Source organism: Zonotrichia leucophrys, chromosome 3 (genome assembly GCF_028769735.1).
Source record: "Zonotrichia leucophrys gambelii isolate GWCS_2022_RI chromosome 3, RI_Zleu_2.0, whole genome shotgun sequence".
Classification (NCBI taxonomy): Eukaryota; Metazoa; Chordata; class Aves; order Passeriformes; family Passerellidae; genus Zonotrichia; species Zonotrichia leucophrys.
In genome coordinates this window covers 69,207,905-69,230,103 of record NC_088172.1, presented here as the reverse complement: position 1 = coordinate 69,230,103, position 22,199 = coordinate 69,207,905, and the positions used below count along the sequence as shown (strand labels likewise).

At 37.3% G+C, this 22,199-nt stretch overlaps 1 protein-coding gene across 3 annotated transcripts in view; it reads right to left on the bottom strand.

Moving 5' to 3' along the window:
- PRKN (parkin RBR E3 ubiquitin protein ligase) overlaps positions 1–22,199 on the bottom strand; it is a 689,640-nt gene that overhangs the window by 345,288 nt on the left and 322,153 nt on the right. For all 3 annotated transcript variants that reach the window (XM_064708670.1, XM_064708671.1, XM_064708669.1), the window contains exon 6: positions 3,743–3,858. In XM_064708670.1, coding sequence (XP_064564740.1) covers positions 3,743–3,858 — 116 coding nt within the window. The remainder of the gene's footprint in view (positions 1–3,742; positions 3,859–22,199) is intronic.

Sequence of the window (22,199 nt, the reverse complement as noted above, 5' to 3'; positions counted from 1 at the left end):
GCTGGCTAAGAGCTAGTGAGGACCTTAGGAAGCCCAAAGTAACCCTATGCAGACCAGATTAATGCACTGTTATTCCCAACAACGTGCAGCCATTCATTCTTTATTGTCTGAAGGAGAAGAGAGCTGCCCATTGAATTTCCAACAGGACTTCCTATAGTACATTCACTTTTTTCCCTCGCAGTACTGACCTTCTCTATTACTCTCCCGCCCATGGAATTTAATGTGATCACAGTCCAAACTGATTTGCCTGAAAAGAGAACTGTGACAAAGACATTGCACCACAGCTACCCTTGAAGAGTAAACAGCACTACTATCACCACCAGCAGAAGTTCTCACTCCCAACTCCAGTAATAGAAAGTCCAAGGAGCAGAAAAGCATATAAAAAGATTCCAATGTTTAAACAAAGCAAAACATTTCTTTGTTCAAGATTATAAAGCAAGGTTTTATTAGATTAAGGAAAAAAATATCTGATAACACAACACCAAATATTGCTCCTTCTGGAGAATTCTTTCTACCTATTAAGTGACAGTATGTCCTATATCTTTTACACTTATCTGTATCTGCTGAAAGCTAAAAATAATAGTGCCTTTAGGAATTGTACCCTACCGAGTTCGTGAAAGATGACGTGAGGCATTTCTGTTCTACACATTTTATTTTTACACTGCTTAAAACTGCTGTTATTCCTGAGCCTGATTTATGGGTACCCTGGGGTACTCCTAACCCCTTTTGATGTTATTTCTACTGGAAACAGTTGACAAAAGCAGATTTTCCCTTGAGGATTGTACAGTTTTAGTATTTGTTTCAACTTCCAGCCATTTGCTCAACCTATTAAAGCGTCTTCAAAGACACAGAATAGCAACCCATCACCTTGAATGCTATAGAAAAAAAATGCATAAAGGCTGCCAATTCACACTAACTCTGCTGCAGATAAGCAGAATACATTGGAAGGCATTACCCTACATGGAATACTGCCTATGGATTTAGCATAGCCCTGCAAGGGTGTTTGGCTTCCAACTATTTCACTCCAGTGGTCAGACTTGCATGAAAACATTTATATAAAATGTAAACCTAAGGCAAACTAAGTGCATCTAATGTAAACTTAAGGATAAAAACTGGCAATAGATTATCATTGCTTCCACTTTGTATTTTTTCTATATAGCAGAGTACACTACTGCCTTATATAAGATTTGTATAAGCTTTGCTAACCTTGCTAAAACCATACAAATGCTGTGCCAAAAATCTTGGAACTTAATTACTCTGCCTGTGGTGGACTAACTGTCAATGATAAATTGATGAAAACACCTAGAGATATGGTTTATGTGGAAAACAAAAATCAAAAATACTTAAGAAAACTGCAAATAGTATCTCGTTGTCATCTTTTCCTGTTTGGTGTCCTGTTGCTGGTTTGGATTTTTTTCCAGAAAAAAAGGAAGAAAAATCTACTTTGAAGAACAGACACAAATTTCATATTTTACTAAAGTGAAGCTAATACAGAGTACTAGCTAATGTACCAAATACAGTTAATCCTCTTTTTCACATGAATGCTACAGAAGGGTGAAGGTAGGTTTCACAAAATACTCTAAGCTGCAGAGTGCCCTAAATGCTACTCTTCAACTTCATAAGCATATTAGCAAGTAATTTCCAGTACAATCACTTAAAATTTTAACTGAAGTAAAAAGATTATGGCTGTTTATGTAATTTCTTGGAATTACATATAATTATTACAAGAATGTTAGGTTGGAGAATGAATTAGAAAGTAAAAAAAAAGAAACTGAGTGGAGATTTTTTATGTAGCCCAAGATTTTAGAATGACCTTTTCATAACTGATAAATGTTTTCATTGCATGATCTTGCTCTTTCCTATGGCCTAAACTTACATTTGATCCTCCTGAAAACTGGTAAAAGACAAAACCAGAAACTAAAGCAATTTCTTGCACAGCTTTAATTGGAAAATTATGTCATCCACCCAAAGATACATGTGAAATTCTATTTTAACAACTTGCAGGATTTTCCATACAAAAAATAAAATGGTAAAATAGTATCCTGGGTTTTGGTATCACCTACAAACGTCTAGTATTACACAAAAGTGCAAGGGGTGGCTTTTACAGTTCTAAAAAAAAGAAATCAAAATTCTGAAAGATAACCAGAATTTCATGTATGGATACATTCTCAAAAATTTAGAGTTATCATAGAAATGTGTATCAATGTTTTGACATGATGAGAGAGAACAAATTTTTTTACATTTTGCTTCTCTTAATGTTACCCAGAAAGGGGATTTTAGACAAGTTTTTTTCCTATGTTTTCTTAGTTTCTTTTTTTGTTTGTTTGTTTTAGTTTGGTTTTTTGTTTTTGGGTTGGAATTTTTTTTATGCTTGTTGTGGTTTTTTTTTTTTCAAGAGAACTTAAAAAAAGCCACACTAAATTCTCAGAACAGAAAACTTTTCCTGAAGTCTAGAAATACTTAGAGTTCTTGAGAGCCCTGTGGACCCAGGTCCCAGAGATAGGTACCATTTATTCCAAAAATCTCAGATATTCAGCAAGTTTTACCCCTTTGCTGCTCTTCAGTGAGCTCCTCTGTAACTTCCTGGGTCCCACACGGGAAATATGGTGACATGAATAACCTTATTCCATTCCATCTTACTGCTAGGATAAAAAGTGTACTTTCACTGCAGATCTACAATGGTTGGGTTGCAGCTCCACAACCAGCCCAAGCTGGCTGTGATGAAGCACGAGGTGACACAGCTCTGTGCAGGACATCTGTCAGGCATTTCCATCTGGCTCGGGATTGGGCATCAGCCCTTGGCCCTCTTGTATTTAGCAGTGCAGGCATGCTCTAGGGGCCTGCATTCAGTAAGCCAAACCATTCCCTTGCACAGGGAATTTTTAGAAGGGACAGGAGAACCAGCCACTTTTGAGTACCTGAGTCAGCACCCTTGCTGCAAAATGCTGTCGTACCAATTTCACAGAGACTGATATTTGGTCTTTGTGGTGTATTTACAGAACTGGTTAAACAAAGGATGCTTCCAAAACCAGTTCTTTACAGAAGACACACCACATGAATCACTACAAGAGTTCAAGTGTCCTTTCCCATTTCTCCCTTCTGACCAACAACTACCATTTCACAGTTCTCTTTACACTTTCATATAAACTATCTCCTAATCAGTAGATAAATGTGTTTCAGGTAATTCTTCACTACAATGATAGCTGTCTTTTTCGGGCAATTGGTTTTTAATCCATGCATTCTCAAGTAATGGATATTCTTGAATGTATGTGCTCAAATACCACATGCAAAGATGGATTACAGTATTTCAAACCGCCATAAACACAAACATGAGAACAGATGCATTTCACTTGGATTTATAGAACAAACACCAAGAAGTTAATTTCTTCAGGAGCAGCCTGACCCCTCAAAAATCCAGCTCTTTCCCAGGTTCTTGAATACATATTAGAAGAAAATACCTACACTAAAGATTGTGTATCTTGAGCTCTCAAGGTTTTAGTTAGAACTAAAGCAGTCAGATTTCCACCTGCAACATGATGAAGGTGCAAAAATATGAACTGCAATTTCACCAGCTAAACAAATAACACACCTGAAAATATGACCCATTTTTCACCATGCTACCAGGGGAAAAAAATCCCAGCCTTTAAAAAGGAAAATGTGCAAAGAAAAAGAGGTTCTTTGGAAGTGATAAGTACTCTGAAGACTGAGACTGTACATCTCTGACAATTTTTGTTGTACTTACCTAATATCTGTGCATGTTATACACGTGATACAGCGGCTGTTTGTTGTAACGAGGTTCAAAGCCACAGATGTTTCACTGTCAGCCGTTGGGTGTGCTCCACATTTAAAGTAAAACTCCTGAAATATTGAAGGAGAGATAAAGAGAAGATTACATACCTGCTGCTCAGGTCCTTCCTTTATCTTTGGCTTACTGGCATTTGAGAGAACAGACAAATCACCACTGCCAACAGCAAAGGAGGACAGTCATTAGGAAAGGTTTACAAGGCATCCCTTGCAAAAATACCAGTCTAGGTGTGGATTCTGTTTATCACCTTTCCTAGCAAAGAAGATATCAGTGTGACACATTCCGTGATCTTCTAGATTAAAAAAACAAAAAAACAACATTTGATCGAGACTTTCTCTAATCAAAGGCAAAATACCAACCAATTTCAATATGCCTTATTATTGCCACTATCTTTTCTTACAGATATTACCATTTTCTGAACTCTACAACACATAATTTTGGCTCTAAAATAGTGAAGTCTGGCCTTGCTGGGAAAGGATGAAGGAAAAAAAGATATAGCTACTGTACACTTTTTTAGAGTGGAAAAAGTCACATCCAGGCCTCAGCATGAGGAACAATTCAAAAGCCACAAAAGAGACATGCTAGGTGGTTGATAGTGTCACTCCCAGCTCCCACTTAGACAATGGGGACACAAATTGCAGGCCCTACTTATACATGAGTAAAAGAGAACATGTGGGTGAATGAGAATTAAAAAAAAAAAAAACAAAAACAAAAAACCAAACAGTTTTTTAAAATACAAAATCTCCTTTGGGATGTTGAAAATCTTTAAGATACAATTTTGCCATCTTAATAAAGTTCTACTTCTCTTGTAGCCCATATTACATTGCAAGTGTACAGTGTTTGAATCAAGTTGCTTTAGCCTCTTAGACTGCCTTCATTAGCATAAAATTTTTCACAAAAATGTGTGTTTTGTTCTCTTTTCCACTGTAGCCCAGAGAAGATCATATGAAGCACACTATTCTTTGTTAAGATCTTGTTACAAGAAATTCTTCTAAGCGTCCAAATCACTGTAAGCACCAGTTAAAAAAAGCATTCTGAAGACACATGCTCTACAATAGGAGCTGCAGATTAAAGTTTGTAATTTCTTTGTTGCTATGAGACCTTCTTTCCAGTAACAAATTGTGGAGGTTTGTAATGAAAACAAGGTATAAATAAATGTGAATTGGAAGTTAAGGGTATTAAAATATTGGAAGAAAGGATAAGAAAGCATAAAAGAATGACAATTGTTGACAACATCAAGATACTGACATCACAGTTTATTGTCAAGAAACCTGGTCTTGGTGAAAAAATACTAAGAAAACAAGGAAAAAAACCCAAACAAACTGCAGCAAGGGAAGAAAAAACAGAGGCAGAAAAAAATCAGCAGCAATTGCTAATGACTTTTGAAGGTGGGACACGATGAAGAAACAAAAATTACAGCTACTGTCAACTTTTTTAGAGTGAAACAGTCACATCCAGGCCTCAGCATCAGGAACAATCCAAAGCCATGAAAAATACATGCTAGGTGTTTGCTAGTGTCACTCCCAGCTCCTACCTAGACAATGGGGACACAAATTGCAGCACCCACTAATATATGAGTAAGAGAGAACATGTGGGTGAATGAGAATGAAAAAAAGCAGTTTTTTAAAATAAAAAATCCCTTTTCCCTCTCTACAACTTTGCAAGTTTCCTGCAATATTGTACTAAAAGCAGTCCAGACTCACTCTTACTTTCTCAAAGCCTACAGCCTTGCAGTATGGAGTTCTTTGACTGCAAAATAGCTGTTATTTACTGGTCTGTTTTTTTTTTTTCCCCTCAGTGGTGATGATAATTTAGCTATATTGTGTATTTCTACATAGGACAAATATAGTACTATGCATTACCATGCCACTCTAAGGTGGACTCTGGTAACTGGGATATGAGAAGTATTAATGTAACCTTCCTCCCAGTTTAGTCACTCCTGTTTGTCACAGAAGTGCTGACATATGCAACAGATTCACCAACATATTCATTCCCCACAGCAAGTGAAGGGCACAATGTCTGATGCATGTCCTAGCAGCAGTTTAAGAGAACCATGTGGCAAGAGCACAGTGTAAAGGCAAGCCTATTCTTTAAAGTAATTGCTCACAAGTCTGTTGAAATAAGTCACCAGTACACTTTTCTACACAGCTAAACTATCTTTGTGTCCTGTTTCATAAGGAAGGAAGTAGTCCCAAGCAAGAAAATATGCTTAAAGTCATTCTTAGACAAGACTTCAGACTTCCCAAGTTTTTGCTCTTGTTCAAGACACAGATATACACACAACTTTTAAAAATCAGCTTAACTTGAAGCATTTCAGCTTGAAATTAGTCAATGGAAGTACACATTCATCCGGAATAGATGATAACCCTAACCAATCTGTAACTTCAATTTATTTTCAACCTTTAAAAATGTATCCATTGATCTTTGCATTATTTGCTAATAGGTTTTGGAGCTTAAGTTTCTTTGCCCTTTAATTTGAATTTATTTTGTTTGAATTAAATGTTAAGAAGGATTTATTTCAGTGCAGAAGATATATATTTCTTTGCTTCAGTACGTCTTCTGCATACAACTATAAGAATATTGACAAATCACAATTCCAAAACAGGTAAACTATGGCAAGGAAACATACAAAAAAAGTTTTTGATAAAACTACTTACCCAAGATAATCAAAACTTATTTAGATCCCAAACAAAAAGAGCAATAAAGGTATTAAACTCTGAACCAATTGAAATAGATTTAGATGTCTTTTTGTCCCTAATGAGGATCTGTTTGAAGATTCTAATTGCTTTTGATAATACCTCATGATGGTTCTAGTCATGACAGTTACTTAATGAAGAAGGTAAATAAAGTTATGCAGTTCTTATTCCAGGGAAAGACAAAAGGAAAGGGAAAAATAGTCAAGAGTCTTGTGCTACAGTCCCAAAATACTTCTGCTATATCATTAGGAAAATTACTTCTTAATATTTCTATTTATCAGCCCAAACACTGCTTTAAGAAAACCCTTCTAATTAAATTTATGATGTGCTTCAGTGTTGCTGAATTGAGAACATTATGGAACGTGAAAACACTGTTTAATATAACAAAAGAAAATCTTGCCAGTTTCCAAAGCTATCCATTGAAAGACTCCCTGCTTGACTAAACTGCAATTAAAGAAACAGTAAATTTTAATGTTAAATACAAACAGAACAGAGGGCTCATTAAAAATATAGGGGAAAAATCCCACAAGATTATGTGTCAAGTATTTTTTCAGAAGTAGTCCTGAAGATTAAAGAATAAAAGAGTTATTCACAACATATGTTGAGACTAGCAGGATACCCTTAGAAAATCAAACATTATCAACCCACACAAAGCACAGTTCTACACAACCAATGCAATAGTCTGTCTCTGGAGATCTGAGGCCTCAAAGCTGTGCTGGGAGTTCAGAAGTACAGGGAAAGTTTGGAACCAAATATGCAGTATGCTCTGAGTGCCTGACAGTTCTGCAGTAGCGTGGACTTCATTTCCAGATTTTTTTAATATTTCTTTCTCTCTGCAGTAATACACATTCCATCTGTTTAAAAGCTTTTAAAAGTCATGAAACCAATTAAGTTTCCAGCTGCATATGAAAGTTTATGTTGCCTGGTTTTGCACATTGCATGAATACGCAATCCACAAGTATTTATTTATTCAATCTACCAGATTTTCCAGAGACTTAACACACTTTTTTTATGCCAGGGCATATACCTATGAAGTTATCACTACAGATAAGCCATCAGCACAATGCTTCCAGCAATGAAATTACTAGAAGCAAACTATAAGACTGAGGAGTGTAGCCACTTTTCACTCTTCAGCTTTGCATTTCACCAGGCATGTAAATGTAGCTATTCTTTTATTTAGTCTTTCACCCAGTATTTGGAAGCCTAAGGAGGGAAATTTGCCAGATTTTATAATCCAAATCAATTCTGTTCCAATGTTAATGTCTGAACAGGTGTAGAGACCTAGGAGTCAGCCAATTTAAGACTAACATTCAAAATTAGCCTCAAACTCTAAAATTCATACAAGCAGTAGTTATTTCTTAAGGTTGACATCAAAATGTCTCTAAACTTATGCTATATGAGACAGTATTTTTATAATGTTGATTTTACAATAAAAAAATCCCCAAACCTTACAGAATAACACAGAAGGAATGAGCAAAAATTCATGCCCTCTACACCAGTATCTGACTACTTCTAATATTTTAATATTTTAAAATAGAAGAAATCACATTATTCCTCCTTTATGCACATATGGTTTTAGGTACAAAAAAAAAATTCTGACAATTGTAAGCATTGCTGTTCAGCAATGAGTAAGGATGTCAAGGAATTACTGTAAAAGCAGAGACAAAATTTAGTGCTTTTCTTAGTTCTAAAAGTGAGCAGTTTTATGGTCACCTTCTACTGCAGTGAATACCTTTAGATCATTTTGTTGCCTAAAGGCATAGGTCCCATGAAATTGTGAACATTCTATTTAACACTATAAATGTCTTCCTTTTGGCAGTGTTTCTGATAGATTGTTATTCAGAGAAGGGAGCAGGCATCACTCTTACATACTCTGTCATATTCTTCACTCCTGTTATCGCTTCTGTGTCACACAACATCATAAAAAGTGCACGAGGGAAGAAAAGATTCAAAGATACATGGTCAATGTTAGCTCCTTTTTATAAAACTCAAAAATAAAATGCTCAAATTTTTCAAAACACCCCCAAATCTTCTTTGATATTCTACTAAAAGTATTTCTCTGTAAACTCTGTCATTTCAAACAAACCAGGGGTTTACATACCCCTAACTGCTGATGATAACTGAACTGTCTTCTATATGGTCAAGTAACCAACATAAGTAAGATCAAAATCATACACAAACTATCAGGGGAAGGCAGTCTGAAAAAGGCCTAGAAGAAACTTTACCCTTTTGATATACATTCTCAAGTCCAGTGTACTCCACTGTCAGAAAAACCCACTAGTCTTGGCTAAGTACCACCGAGATAGGCTGCACCTCGGCAGGTGTACAACATATACACATAAAAACACCCCTTCCTTCCCTTACTTCTCATTCCGTGCTGGTTAAGTTGGAAAAAATAAGGAAACTCTGGGAGGTTTCTTATTCCCAGTTCTTAATAAGCTACAAAAGAACATGAGAGCCTTATGGTACTGTTCCCCTCAATTGTCCACACAGGTTTATTTAGGATTCATAAGCAAAGCCATTTATGGATATGTTTTATTGAAAGTGCAGTTTCCATTTTTTAAAATTATCAGTAAACTTTAATCTCATTTCAACTATATCATAATTATCCCCATGAAAAAGAAAAGTTCAATGCTATTGTAGCATACCCCTATGATGATGATTCATTTGCTTTTGAAACTGAAAAATTGAGTAGATATTCAGTACATCTAGGGACAGATTGAAGGAGACTTGCTTCAGAACAACTGTGGAATCAAATATTTCTTCTGGGATGTTCTGGAAAAGTCTGAGCTTAACTTTGCCCAGAGATATTTTCAGGTTCCCACATCTCAGAACAACTACAGAGAGTAGTTTTCCAAGCCATAGAAATATCTCTGTGACAATAAACAGATCTAAAACATCACTGTTCCCATAAGGAACAGGCACTGTTTTTAATGTTACATAAGTAAAAACCAAAAGAACTACACTGGCTAACTACTATGAGGAAGGTTGTAGAGCCAAAGAGCAATTCTTCAAGACTTAGTCCTAAATGACTTTGTGATAGACTCGTGAATGCATTACATGCACAAGCCTGCCCCACTTTTTCCTGTAAGCAAACAGTATTATGACTGACAGGAGAAATACTCTTGAGTCTCTGCTCATTGGAAGGTATCTTGCCCAAAATAATGGCAGTTCCCCCATGCACCTCACCAAATACTATCAAGAACATCAAATCAGGTACTGAGCCTGGTAAGCATCACCTAGGACCAAGGAAGAAGGAATGAGTGGAAAGAGAGACAGAAGAGACACTTGTCATAAGTCTAAAAGAAAAAATTTACTTAATGTATAATATTTTTGCCATTCCCTCTCAAATATTACTTAGACCAGTAGCACCAGGAATTTTTGCTGACACGGGAGAAGATTATTGCAAACAAAAATGGAAGTGGTTTCATTGCTTCTTGTCCTTGTTTAGTCCTTGTTGCTTTACGGCCGTCTTTACGACAGTCGCGCTTTACGGCACCTTTTATGACAGCCGCGTTTTACGGCACCTTCTACGACAGTCGCGCTTTACGTCACCTTCTACGACAGTCGCGCTTTACGGCACCTTTTACGACAGTCAAGCATTTCCGGCCGGGTTTACGACAGTTGTGCTTTCCGGCACCTTGTACGACAGTTGTGCTTTACGGCCGTCTTTATGACAGTCGCCCTTTACGACACCTTTTACGACAGTCGCGCCTTATGGCCGTCTTTACGACAGCCGCACTTTACGGCACCTTTTACGACAGTTGCGCTTTACGGCACCTCTTACGACAGTCGCGCTTTACGGCCTCGAGCTGTCTGATAATTATTTAATTGTTGGCACATGCACTTATCTTTTGTCTCACACTAAGGCCATCCTCCTTGCAACTTCATTTCTGGCTACATTTCCATACAATAATGGATCATTTTCACTTTATCTAATCCCTCCGTGGCCTCAATAGAATCTCATTTTACTAACAGTTCTCCTAAGGGACTATTGGGATGTATATACCTCAGTCTCTTGCTGGTCTTTTTACTATTACACCTTCCCATTTTACAGGTCTCAACAGAAAAAAAGTCCCAAAGGTGCCTTTACTGACCGGCCAATTTCAAAAAAACCTTCAAAAATTTCAAATTTTTCATAAAAACCTTCTTTGAGGAGCTTCAGCCTCCTCCACTGAACTTCAAATTTCTGCCTGATGCTCTGCTTGATGCCCTACTTTCCCAATGTCAGGTCTTACATCTATTGGGACTTGAACACACGGAGCCTCGGCTTTAAGAATCCGGGTCGTGCCTGACTCTCTCAGTCAGGAAAAACAACTGCCTGATTTTTAGTTTGCCTAACCCGCTAATTTTTAGGCTTCTCCGTATCAGGACTTAAAAGCAAACCACAGCCTCCTTTGCTGGGCTTTGTGCCTGACTCCTGTGTCAGGACTTACTTTTGCCTGCAGGGCTTGTGAGCTACTTGAATCTTTCTCAGGACTGACAAATCTTACGCAAATCTTTCTCGAGACTTACAAATGCTACCCGAATCCTTCTCGGGACTTACAAATCTGCCTGACTTCCCTCTGTCAGGACTTATTCTGGGTGCGTGCCACTCATATAAATATTCCCTCCGCACGCCCAGAGTGGGGGGGCCCTTTATTCCCCCTTGGGAGACGGCTCACTCACGCTAATTCCATGTGCTTCCTCCTGTTTCCGGCCGGCCCCTTCGCAGGAGTACGGAAAGGCAGTACTGAGGGGTCCACTCTCAGGTCGAGGGTCCGGCTGCCAGCCTTCGTCTCACTCACACACACATGCGCACGTCTCCCGCTCCCGCCACCGGGTTTCTCACCAGTCCGGTGCTCCGGTGCTCTTCTGTGTCGCTGCTCCTGAGCCGATCCCTCTGGTCCTGGTAGCCAGCTGTCCTGAAGTTCCAAGATGGCCAGTCTTGAGTCTTCTTGAGGCATGGCTATCCCGGACGAGACCCCAGCTGAAATAAACAGGGCCAGGAGACTTCTTCTCCTTTTTAATGCCTTTATTAAAAGTCATCAGCTCAGGATTGGGCGGCTCAGCAGGGCTGCAGTCTCTGTCTTGTGTCCCAGGGCGACTCAGAGGAGGAGGACATGAGCAGCTCTGTCCACTAGGGGCAGAGCTCGGGGATCCGGTCCTCGTGGGAGCCTTTAGGGCGTGGTGTCCCTGTCAGATGTTTTGGTTTGAGTCTCGCTTCCTCCCAGACCTTGCCTGGGGGTTCTCGAAGACAGGGTGAGGAACAATGAAGGTTTCCAGCGTCTCTGCAGGCTCAGCAATCGGCTCCTCACTTCTAGACATCACTTCCATCTCTCAACTATTAATTGGCTCATTGTTTTTGGGGTCTCTCTGTGCGTTTGGAGTCGGGGTCTTAAAAAGCACGCTGGTCTTAGAGTCACTTTGCATAACCCCCCCCACCCTCTCAGGTGTCTTCACTATGCTGGGAAAAGAACACCTTAGCCTCGGGGAAGGGCCATTACCTCGCCCTAGCCAGGGCTTTTACTAATACAAAGGGAGCGATTAGCTACAACGACTTGTGATTACTATGACAAAACACACAGAACCTTGGCAGGGACAGCAATCTGGCTGCCTTTTTGTAACTTTTATTCACAAAAAAATATTAACGGAATTTTTGTTCATAACACTATGTACTTAATTTTGCAAGAAACAAAAGCAGCATAAAAATATAGAAGAATTATGAGCATTTTTCCAATATCTGCTTTCTGACTGAATCCCTTTGCCTGTCTCAAAATGCTTCTGGCTAAGAAGATCTGTTATTCATACTAAAAGCTCTTTAGGATGAGTATCTTTTGTCAACTCTTTACTTGGGCTTGGTCTTGGTGAAAACATCAACTTTGACCTGTGTGAAGGATGGAGAATGGAAGGAGTGAACTTCTAAAATGATTATTACATTTTTGAGATGAGTAGCATTCAGGGACAGAAGTGCTACCCTCCTGCATTTTTAAAGACTCTCTCCTCTTTTCAAATATAACGCTTGCAATCTAAATGTGTCCAAGTGACTGAAAGACGCATATTTTAGAGAAAGGAGTGTCAGTATTTTTTACAGTACCTCCTTTTAATTCTTGGTTGACTTTAATTGAGCTCATGTGAGAAAAAGATTAAAAATACACAGTTCCACTTCTTTGTTTCAGAACTTAACATATTCACCATGCCTTTTATTCAGTTGAATATATCAAAAACAATATGTTGCATAATTATTTGAGCAGAAAGCCTTTGATATGGAAAGTATTTGAGTGTAGCAGGATTATGGAACAGGAAGTATGCATACTCCTCATGAATCTTTACAAGATCTAGCATTTCAGTTTGGACCAAGTCACTTAAAACTAAGGTTTAGAAATATAAAAATGCATCTAAAACTCATCATAAATAATTTCCACAAGATGTTTTTAGGAATCAAAAATAGTAACAAACTATTGTCATCCTATCCAAATCCCATTTTTATCCGCATTCTTAAAAAAAATTTAAAAAGAGCAAAAATCAAGCTAAAACCAAATCTGTTGATGTATTTATTACCCTTGCAAAGGAAAAAGATTTCCATCTTTCATTTTCCACAATTCATTGGAACAGCAGGAGTATTGTTCAATATTTTTTTAATCGGACAGTTATAGTACCATTCAGGTTTATTCAGACATTTGATGTGACAGAACCAAGATTATTGATGATTGAAGAAAAGCTTGCCTTTCTATTTTCCATACTAAAACTCTGTCAAGTTATTGATTTGTTTTAAAATCTAAAGAGAGGAGAAAGATATATTTAAGATTAAAATAACTGGCATGATAGGTTATTAACTGTACAAGTTTTTAATGACATCTGGTCTCTCTGAATAGAACATGAAACTATAACTTATAGGTATTTTCTCTATAAGAAAAACAATAGGAAATGTAGCACCTATCATGCAATTTTCTTTTCTTGTCTACTAGAAACAACACAGTGGAAAAATAGAACACAAGTGCCTTGGGAATCCCTTAGCTGCTGCTGCCCACACAATACTACTTCAACCACACAGAAAAATACTCTGTGGGAAAATGACTTTTCACGTTTTTATCAGCAACAATTCTTATTTGCTTTGCTCATCTAAAGGCAACCTCACAACAAACATGCTTTGTTTCTCTGCAAGTGGAGACTCGAGCTCAAACAATTCTGTCCCTAATTCTGCTGTCTTTCCTTCAAGTAGCAGTATTTCCATGACACAAATGCAGAACAACTCAGTTCTTCTATCACCCATTTTCTCTAAGTATAGACAAAGAAGTGAAGGCTGTAGGGCACTGTGTGTCCTTATAGTTGATCTTTGTCTGGAATGTTACATTGTAGTCAAATCAAAGGCCCTATAGACAGCCAATCCCCAAAAATACCTAACTAATAGGTCACAGGTACTGCAGCATCTGAGGCATGTAAAAATACAGTAAGATAGTTTAAATAAATAACTTTCCAATCAGAACAGCTATGCTTTCATATAAAATAATATGAAAGCTTTACACATTCCTTTCTCTGAAAGAATGCAAACACTCCCCTTCCCCTCTCCTACCATTTTTCATCCACACATTTATCCAATGCCATCTCTGATCAGCACTAACTTCTGGGATGAACCAAGACTGCAGGTGTCAGGATGATGAAATTACTTAGCCTAGACTCCAGAGCCCAACCCAAATAGGGTTGATGTGTTCACCAGCATGTATGAAATAGATTCTTTTGGAAAAATTCCTCTGAATTACTTGAGCCACAGAAAACGTCTCAGTTTCAGAGTAGCTTCTTACAAAATATGTTGTATATACAATTATATGTTATAACCATCGTAGACTGAACACTAGCGCTGATTCCTAGGACTGAAACTTTCCCATCAGCTTCTTTTAAAGTAGAATCCAACAGTCTAAATTTGTTATCAAGTGTTTCCTGTAGAGAATAAACCCTTTACTTTGAGCTTAATTTCCTCTGGCAATCAGATTTGAATTTTTATGTGAACAAAAACCATGAAAAGGGCTCAAGGAGGAAGAAACTAAGAATACTACATGATAACGAATCCTCAGGCTGTGCTTCTTATGGCACAAAAAAATTTCTTTTTAATTACAGGTTTGAGTGATTTGTTTATCTTCCAACCATGTTAGCAAGCACTTAGGGTAAAGACAGTGATCAAAGCTTCAAAATAACTACAGAAAAAAAAATCTAAAAAGTACAAGAAACAGGACTCCTATACTTGAGCTATAAATATTGCACAGGTGACATTTGATTGTAAAGTCTCACAAAGAAGCTTCAGAAGCCCACAGAGCTAATAAATCATAATGCCTCATTAATCCACATAATTTGTTTAATTGACTATTACTTTTTTTGGATATTCTATATGACAGGAGTAATTCCATAGTCTAGTCTGTTAATACTGATGGTTCTTCTGCAACATATACAGGAGATTCCCAAACAATTTGTTATATCACATCCATCTGACCATGTCACTGCAGGAAAATTTTAATTTTATCCATGCCTTGATATCAACGGAACTGGATAGGTACAAAGCTTCAAAAAAAAGGTATTTTGAACCCAACAGGCATTTAAAAAATGACTGTTATTTTTGGGTTTAGGTTTCCAGCCTTTAACTAATATCACCTCTGTCCTAGAGCCTCACATCCATCCATTAAACATATAGATGATCTACAAGTCTCTAACACAGCTGAAAGACAGTACTAAGACACCTTTCATTTAGCACTATGGCTGCCTCAGGGGGAGCATCAGTATTTAAGTGATGGCACTGGGCAGACAGAATTAGGCTGTAATACTACAGGAGTGGCTCTTTACTTCATCTCTGTGTCTTCAGCTTTGAAAAATTGGATGGTTGGTTCTGTCATCTTCCCAAAGCCTGCCATAGATCAGGACATGAATGAGAATGAACCAGCCCACACTGCCCAGTTACAATGGAAACAGTAAGGTGAGGAGAGGGAGGAAATGGCAAAAATATTATTTCTCCCTCTATACATGGTATATTTGTCTTCTCAGAATATCAAAAAATGCTTGGCACCTCCTGCATATTCTTTTAACAGACACTGGGGGATTTTTTAGTTCTATTTGCCACCCAGAATTTTGAGGCTTTTCTTCTGATGCATGTTCTTCGTCATGACATTACATTACTAGCACAACTACAGTTATGCAGTCCTTAAGGCTTAACTGAGTTCTATTATAGTTTTTGGATTAATATACTCCTAATATTTTCCTTTCTACAGAAATGCTAAGGAGCAGGTCTTGTTTCCTACCAACAGAGGTAACGTCTAACCCACATAGAACAAGGCACATTAAATGATAATATTTGAGAAAATTCTGCAAAGCTTTTCCAATAGTTATTTTCTCAGGTTTCTTCAATTGACAAAGTTGATGGGATTACAATTAATTTCAGTAAATTTAGAACTTTTTCCTTTCCCCTGGTTTCCTAGTTTAAATATTTTCTTCTGCATGGACTGAGAAGACAGATGGAATATTTGTGTGGTAGCACACAAACTGAAACTTAAAACAAAAAGTAACCAAAATACTCTGTACAATAGCCAAAATATATGATATACAGAAAAAGGAGCAATTATGCCAAATATAATCACTGAATACACTTATGCTAAGAGTTGACTCATATTGCCATCTTCCAAAACAGGAGAGGACTATGCATATGTTTAGTTAATTCTATTAATTTCAGCTGAGTAAAACCTGTATATAACCCTACACAAAGAACAACTATTTCTTCCACTTCTGTGGAAAAAGAGGTTTTATTGGCAAGATAAGTATTTTAGTCAGTATTTAAAATAGCAACATTTGAACTATAAAATCTAGCATAAACACCTCACAAACTTAAGAAATGCAAATACATGTCCAGTGTTTAACATGACTCACACATTACAAAATCCAAATGTACACACTGTTGCTCTGGAGATGAATAAATCCCTTACTAATAAAATGGCACTATAGTCTAAATTCTTGAAAAGCTTTCCCCAGAGGATCTTACAGGCTACTAGAAGGTCTTGAAAGTTACAGAGAGCTGCTGGAAATGTAGTGGGTAGAAGGGACAAACAAACAAAAAGCTCACAAAAAATCCCACCAAAATTCACTCTTCTCTTTGGCTAATCTTGTACTGAAAAATCTCTAAAGTCTCTGCAGCAAACTGACAGTTTTCTGGCATTTAGTTTTATGCTGTCATCACCCTTTTTTCAAATATATTTCCTATATGCAATATGTACAGATAATCTAGATGCAATATATATATGCAAGATGAACTAGAAAACGTAAGTCACAGTGGGAAATTAATTAGCTCCTGTATAATCTTGTTGGAAAAAAATAAATCTATCTTTGCATACTGTTACCTATAGTTTCTAGCATAAGAAATCTGAAAAATGCATTAAATAAAGTTAAACAATAATTTAACACAAATGCCATATATCATGCACATACCAGTAGAGAAGAAGCCAACATTACTCAGTAGATGACAGCCCAGTGTCATATTTGAAAAGGTATTTTGCACTATTAAGGCCAGAAAGATGTGGACATTCTTCCTTTAAGATAATTTAATGAATAGATATATTATCTAGTGTAGATGGCTGTTTGCATAACTTTAGTATAATGCTGATGAAGTCCTGATAGACTGTTTTTACTAATGTGACTTAATGTGACTTTTTCTAACAAACCATTATCTATTTACATTGTCCTCACTGTAAAAAACAAGCACAAAAAACCCCCTATTTTTTTTCTAAATTAAAAAATCCAGAAGATAATAAAGCTATATCTACCCTAGCAAACAGATTGCTGTTAAAGACTATCCAAGGGCATTTTAGAGTGATTGAACAGAGTCATGCATACAGTCTCAGGGTTAGCAAGGTCCCTGACATGTTTTAGATGGTGCCAACCAGCACCTGGCCCAGGCAGAGCTAAGGCACAGGCACACCCAGGCAGGTCTGGGGTCTCCATCCCTGTTTTAGGGACTGAGAAAACTTACTAATTATAGAAAAGCTATGGCCTTCAGGCTTGAGGAATTTTCCCAGCAATATCTGACCTTGTAGACCTCCGAGGAGCACTAAATGGGGCATGGTTTTGCATATCTCTCTACTTCTGGAAACACATTATCTTCCTAACTGCTGCTAATTCCCAGTCCAATTTCCTCTAGTCTTCTGACCAGCCAGGCAACTGATGGCAGGAGCATTTTACCCTTCTCCATTGCAAAACAGTTTTTGCTCCACAATTCTTTTAAACAGATTTCTACTCACAGAAATAGCATGTAAATACATACTTAGTCAAAAGAACTTAATAGAAATTCATGACCTCACTCCAAAAGAACAGTGATTTAGTTTGAAAATGTGACTCAAAACCAGTTTACACAATAGCAGAATCTTTAAAATAGCATAAACAGCTATTGAATGATTTCCCCAAACAATAAACATTAAGATTTGCATTTGACATTTCAAAAACTATTTTTATTGTAAGATCTGTCTTATAAACTACAACGGTCAAAGTTGAAAATTACCTCAAAAACCTATTTAAGAAAAACAAAACAAAAGAATTCCCACAACTTTTAAATGTGCTTATTACTAAACATTTTTGCTTCAATTTTATGTAAGCAAAAGGGATAATTTGAGCTATACCAAAATCATTGTCTTATAATGGTATACTAGAAAAATAAAAAAGGACACCATTGTGTTGTAATGGTATACTAGAAAAATAAAAAAGAACACATTACCAGACATTAAACAAAACCAATTGTCTACATGCATTGTCTTAGTCACAGAATTTCAAACACACCATGTTGAGTCCCCAGGGTTGTGAATACATGGGTTTCAAGCTGACCCTGACTTACAGGTGAGTGGTGGCAGAGCCAGAAATACTGAACTGTTTCACTCTACTTCCAAGGTAGAGCTTGCAGAGGTAGCTGAGCAACAGCACAAATTTGGTTTCACAATGTTGTGCTCATGCAAACATAACAAGTCTATTATAACATTTATGACACATCTTTTTTCAGACTCCAAAATTCTCCTTTACATAGCATAAGCAATTAATCAGCCAGCACCCACCAAACACTGCCCTCTGCTTACCCCTGCCTTCACAGTTTCCTTACTGCTGTTCTTTCTGCACAGACATTATCTCATTTAATACCAGCAAGCTCACAACTTGGAAACAAACTTTCCATCATGCAGCCTACATATTCATGAATATGTAGGAGAGAGGTAGGAAGACCTTGGACAAGTACATCACATAAAATAATCCCTTTGGGGCAATTAGTAGTCAAAATGAGAATTACAATTGTCTGTAAAACCCACACTTCATTCTAATGTTCAGGCCTGCAATTATAAAAAACTGTGTCCTTTAAATTTCAGAGAGAAATTATATCTAGATATCAGGTGTGGTTTTGCCTTGTTTGCTTCACCTGTTTACAGTTTAAACTACTCATTTAACCACTATCATGCTATGATGCAGTCTGAGGAAATAAACCTCACCACCTAAACAGGCTCTACCGTAGAAAAGATGGTCCAGCCCGTACAATGATTAGTAGTCTGTCAGTCACTTTTGTTCCAATCCATAATAGGATCTGCCTCAGCAGCACCTTGGAAAACACACACATTCATACAGAAAGTAGAAAACCTGCATTTAGCTCTTTCCTGAGCACACAGAGCTCTTTACTCAGCTCCAAGCAGGGTGGGTGTGCACATGCATTCCTACAGCCAAAAATACCTAGCTCATGTGCTCAATATTTTATCCAGCCTGTCACACCAAATGCTTAATTAGTGCTGAACTCAGAGACTGGAACACAGGACAGAGCAGCCCAGGCACAATGCACTCAAGATTAACACCGGCAAAAGAAGCTAAGCCCTAAAGAAAATCCCATGTGTGTTTTATCCATTGGCAATTCTGGTGTATTTCAGACAAAAAGCACTGCTCTCAACCGCAAGCCAATAGTCATGGTGGTAACAGTGATTTTGCAGTAACTTAACAGTTAAAGCACCTTTTTCTCCATGGACCATATGAAACAAACAGCAAACTTGTATCAAAAGACCACCCTCGGTAGAAATTAATTCAAAAGAAGCAGACACTCCCTCCAAACTAAATTGGTTCAGATCTCTGCATGGACTGTTATCAAGAACAAGATGTGGGCTGTGGCTTTATCTTGTTGAGAGCTGGGAGGCCAGCAACACTGAGTACAATTTTTCCAGTGGGTGTTTCTCTTGCTCTTAAACATAGAGAGAAAATAAATCCATGGGCAATTGGATACCACAGATGTAACATACCAATGTTTTCATAAAACTGAAAGAGTTCTAGCTGTGTATTTCTCATCCATCTACAGACCTGAACCAGGCTGTAACTGAGATTCCCAACAGGCACCCTAAAACATCATGGTCCAAAACTGGGCAGGCAGCAAGTCAATCCTAATGCTATGAAAAACAATCTAACCTTCTCTAGATACATGAAAAATAAGCAAAAAATTAATACAGAATAATAAATGTTGTTGCTACACCATGCCATCTCCTAGGTAACCCACACATTTCATTCTGATCATTTCCCAGTCACAGGAGCTTTCTCAAAACCAAGTTGAGAAACAGGCCTTCAAGGTAGCTCTGCTCATGGCAGGAAATTGGAACTAGACAATCTTTAAGACCCCTTCCAACCCAAACCATTCTACAAGTCATTCAAAGTATGTTGCAAGATACTAGCTAAAATATTCAAAATTAACTCAGTATCTGATGTATATGACGTTTTTATAATCTCTAAATAAAAAATTTAACAGAGGAAATAGTGTTACTTGAAATACAGCTGTAAATATCATGTTAATGTATGTGGTTTATTTGATTTTAAGAGTTTTCAACCTTGCAAGTTTTATCACTTTAACTTGTGGATGTTTTTTTGGGATGGTTGGTTAGGGTTTTATTTGTGGGGTGAGGGGAGAAGATAATATGGATGAAATGTTTTCCATCATAGCTCTTCTCTTGTTTACATACTTTGCAGTATATATATTACTATATATTTTCCAGGAGTACTTATGACTTTTACAGTTGCTTAGAAAACAAAATACTTTAAACCAAAGTTTAAATAAACTGTACACATTTATTAGGTCAGGTTTCTTTGAGCTAAAAATAAAAGGTTAAAAAATTCTCACAGAACACAAATGCTCCAGCAAAATCTGTAAATTACAAGAATTAAGTTATCACAACTAATCCTTATTGACAATTAAGTGATCCTGCAAGCAATGCACTGCTGCCTACCAGTATTTAAGAATAAGCTTCCAGAAATCAATTTGTTTGTGGGTGCCACCTCTAACACACATAAAAGTCATAGCACCTTTTATAGGTTTCTCCACAGCAAATTTTTTTACTTTTCCCCATTTAAAAACTCAAATTACTGGGGGGCTAATAATTTTCTTTGTAAAGAATGAGACATACACAATTACAGCTCCTCCTAATAGCACTGTAACAGTTATGTTTGGTGAAAAATTACTTAGTAATTAGTCTATAAGCCCTAGAAATATCCATTTCTTCTGTGCAGCAGATGACTATAGAACCCATTGATGCAACTTGAAGAATTCTGTGCTATTTCTGATATTGCAATGATGGGGTAGCAGGAGAGTGAAGCAAATTTATGCATCAAATGGAAGGAAGATACTTTTCACTAGAACATTCTTTCTCTCATTTCCTGGCAGCAGTTTAACCATCTGTAGCTTCTAAGAACAATTAATAAACACATTTAATCTGCCCACATACATTTAAGTGCCATAGTGGAAAAACTCATACATTTCATTTTGGAATGCCCCAAACATTTACCAAAGTCCCAAAGAGCTGCCATGATGTACAGTACAGCCAAACAGGAGATGTAAGTACCATGAAACACAGTATTTCACAACTATTTGAAAGTGAACTGTTATAATCCTTACTGTCAAAAATTGTGGATAACACATTCTTAAAAGGTTCTTGGGTTTTTTTAGCCTCATGTTTCTAACCATTCATTGTACTGAAGCAAGGGAAATATGTTGTCATCTTATTGCAAAAGTTCCATACCTTCTTGGTGATTTCTCATAGGCATCTCCTCACAGCACTGACTCCTTCACTGCACAGCCAACAAACACCATCTCTCTCCTTAACCAGCTCACCCACTCTTCTGTTGCACTTTTCTTCTTAATGGACACAGCTGTGGCCTATTAAGCCAGGCCTGTTCCTAATCTTTGGTGATTAGTACAGCTGTAACTCCTCAGGTGTGAGACTACCTTCTGCACTATCTTTATTTTCTGACAATCTATCCCTCACAGAAATACTTCACTTCTGAGCATCTTCCCAGAAAAGAGGCCAAAATACGGAGTATTTCTAATGATAATTGCAAGACCTTCACCGAAGGATTTTTATGTATTTATCCAATCAATTATTTACACACTCAGATTGATGTCTCAAATGGGGCAGAGGCTTAAAACTTAGAGCATTGTTAACCTCAGCAGAGTATTTGTACATTTAAAGCTGGGTATACATTCTAAGTGTCTTTCTGAATTAGGCCATTAAGGCAGAAGATAGAATCCAGAAAACATTTGTTATTACAATGTAAGCCTTCTATACTAAAAATAACATAAATTTGCCTTATACTTGACTTCTCTGAGCTAGAAATACATTTTGTAAACTGAATACAACCCCTTAGGCCTTGCCCCGGGTAGCTATACTATGAGAACTCAGGCATTTCTGACAGCA